This window comes from Urtica dioica, chromosome 8, assembly GCF_054948205.1.
Source record: "Urtica dioica subsp. dioica isolate 48M chromosome 8, U.dioica_male_clone48M_v1_H2, whole genome shotgun sequence".
Taxonomy (NCBI): domain Eukaryota; kingdom Viridiplantae; phylum Streptophyta; class Magnoliopsida; order Rosales; family Urticaceae; genus Urtica; species Urtica dioica.
The window spans coordinates 32,143,800-32,146,503 of record NC_142763.1 but is presented as its reverse complement, the minus strand read 5'-3'; the positions used below and the strand labels follow the sequence as shown (position 1 = coordinate 32,146,503).

Here is a 2,704-nt window from a genome sequence, read left to right as displayed (position 1 = left end):
AAACTAACTGTTCATTTATCAATTATAATTCTTAGATGGATAGAATTCGATGGGCGAGTAAATCAATTAGAAATCTGATCAACTCTAGCTAATCGTAGTATAAAACCGAACTAATGAATTATAATTTTTATATAGATAAAATTATATGGGCGATCAAATCAATTAAAATTCTTATTAAATCTAGCTAATCAATTTCCTCCTGCCAAATGTGCTCGCCCATCGAATTATCTCTATCTAATTCTTTATTTGATCTCTCTCTCACCTGAATCACCGACTTCTATAAAATACAAGCAATCTCACTTTTTCGCATTTCGCTAAATTTCCTATTCCAAACTTCTCTCTCCCACTAATAACAAAAAAAAAAAAAAACAACTCTCTCTTCCTCGCTCTCGGACAAATGGCTTGTTCTTACAGCCCTACCATCCCTCTCTCACTAACGCGTGCGTGCTCACGCGCCGCCGTTAAACCATCCCAGAGTCTCCATCTCCGGGTGGCTTTTTCTTCTCCGTCGGTCTACCGCGCTTCATTTCCACTCTCTCACAAACAGACTCTCTCTCTTCTTCCCAATTCCCTCCCATCTCTCAAGCCTCACTGCGTTAGCGACTCCAAAGGTATCTCTCCTCTCTCTCTCTCTAAATTGAATCTTGATTTTCGGTAGTGACGAACGATGTACTCTATTACCGTCAATACTGTAGTACGTAAAAAAAAAAATCTTTGTTTTATTTTCTTCATTGGTAATTTCTAGAATTGGTTTTCATTAGGTATATTTGAATTCGATTCTTAACTTGTTGATTTCGTGCTTTGTACAGATCCCTAAATCGCTTTGTTTTAAAAAAAAAATTGTTGTATAGGTGTTTGTTATGGTTTGAGAAGTTAGGTTTTGTCTGTTTCGGATCGAGGTGTATATCTAATGTTTGGTCTCCATTGGTTAGAGATCCAAGTGATTCGTTTTTTAGACTCGCATCTATACGTGAAATTACTTAAGACACTGTTAAGCTGAGGACAATTTAGTAAAGAAATTGTGTCCACATGATTAAGAAAAAAGAGATTCTGGAGATGATTTACGATTTGGAATCGCCTCGGCATCAAACACTCGAGCTTAATCCTATTCTTTATGTTATGCAATCTGAAATGGATCTGAATTCTGAACCTGGTGTTAGGTTTTTTTTTTTTTTTGGTTGCTAAATAACTCTGTGTCGACTGTTCATCGCGAAATAATCTGTGCCGAAGAGGTAACCACCGTGTTTGTGTTAATCTTAAGGGAAATGACCGTCCTTGAACTGCGATACTCTGATACGTGACAGTGGTGGGTTGATTATAAGATACTGGTGAAATGGAAACTCGTGAGAAATGGGATACTCTCTTGTTCATGTCCCAATCCAGGTTTTATGAAAAAAGAGCATTATTCTTAGGATGTTGTAAAAGATCGTACTAGTCGTCTATAGTTATTATTTCTCGGTCTCGAGTCCTGACCCGTCAATCTCACCCTCACAAAGAGCAAAAAGAGTATAATACCAGTCACGTTCAGTGTTCTTTCCACCGCCACAAAATCCCGTCATGATTCTGTTATTAATAAGAATACTTCGAGAGACCCGTAACGCTCCCTCAAACTACCTTATATATATATATATATATATATATATATATATATTTACAGACTAAGATACACCAGTCATTCTATAATCACCCCTCATCATTATCACACTCGACTTTGTGCAGCGCCGGTGGTGACCCAAAACTCGTGGGAGAAGGAGGTTCTGAAGAGCGAAACCCCAGTGCTTGTGGAGTTCTACGCCAGCTGGTGCGGTCCGTGCAGAATGGTCCATCGAGTGATCGACGAGATCGCCGAAGAGTACGCCGGAAGGCTCAAATGCGTTCTTCTGAACACGGACGACGACTCTCAGATCGCCGAGGAGCACGAGATCAAGGCTGTACCGGTGGTTCTGATCTTCAAGGATGGTAAGAGACGCGAGATCATCGCCGGAACGATGCCAAAGGACTTTTACGTGTCTGCGATCGAGAGGGTCCTCAACCCCACCACGGCAACCTCATCTCAGTGAGAAAAAAAAAAACTCGGGCATTGTGTTTTGTTGGGAATTTTTTAACTGGGAATTTTCTTCAATTCAAATATGGCTGTACATAGTTTTTGATAGTTTTTGTGCCAAAAGAGGTGTCTTGATATTCTATTTTCTAATAGACAGTTTCACATATTTGACTTGGGAGCTTTTTTGGGTGTAGCTAATGCGACGTGTTGGCCTTCCTCTTTTCTTTTTTTCCAAGTTCGGAACAGTATTTTTTTTAAAGAAACAAATGGTGCAAGTTGCTTAGCTTTGCATTTTCGCATCGTTTTTATCTTTGGCTGTTAGCCTTAAATTAGTATAAGAAAAAAGGAAGAGAGATTAAAATTCTCAATTTCTGCATTTGGTATATATACTAAAAATTGTTTGCAAGAAATGACTTGTGTTCTACTCCACTAGAGAATCAAGGCATTGTTCTGTAAGTATTCTTTCTAATGAGTCTTTCCCCAGTAAATTTTGTAATTTATTTATCTTTTTCAAATTGCAAGTTTGCAACCAGCTCAGCAGTGTTTGTTTAGTTAATATTGATTGATTACTACTTCTTGTTTGTCTCGACTGGAAAAAAAAAGACATTAAGAACATACACTGGAAAACGTGTTAAAATTGACTCTATTCATTTCAGAACG

The 2,704-nt window shown here is 38.2% G+C and overlaps 1 protein-coding gene across 1 annotated transcript; it reads left to right on the top strand.

Annotated features, from left to right (window-relative positions):
• Positions 1 to 304: 304 nt before the first annotated feature.
• On the top strand, positions 305 to 2,273 carry ATHM3 (Thioredoxin superfamily protein). Its single transcript, XM_089624720.1, has 2 exons — positions 305 to 611; positions 1,720 to 2,273. Exons 1-2 carry the CDS (start codon positions 398 to 400, stop codon positions 2,058 to 2,060), a joined length of 555 nt encoding a protein of 184 aa, XP_089480846.1. The 5' UTR covers positions 305 to 397; the 3' UTR covers positions 2,061 to 2,273.
• The last annotated feature ends 431 nt before the right edge of the window (positions 2,274 to 2,704 follow it).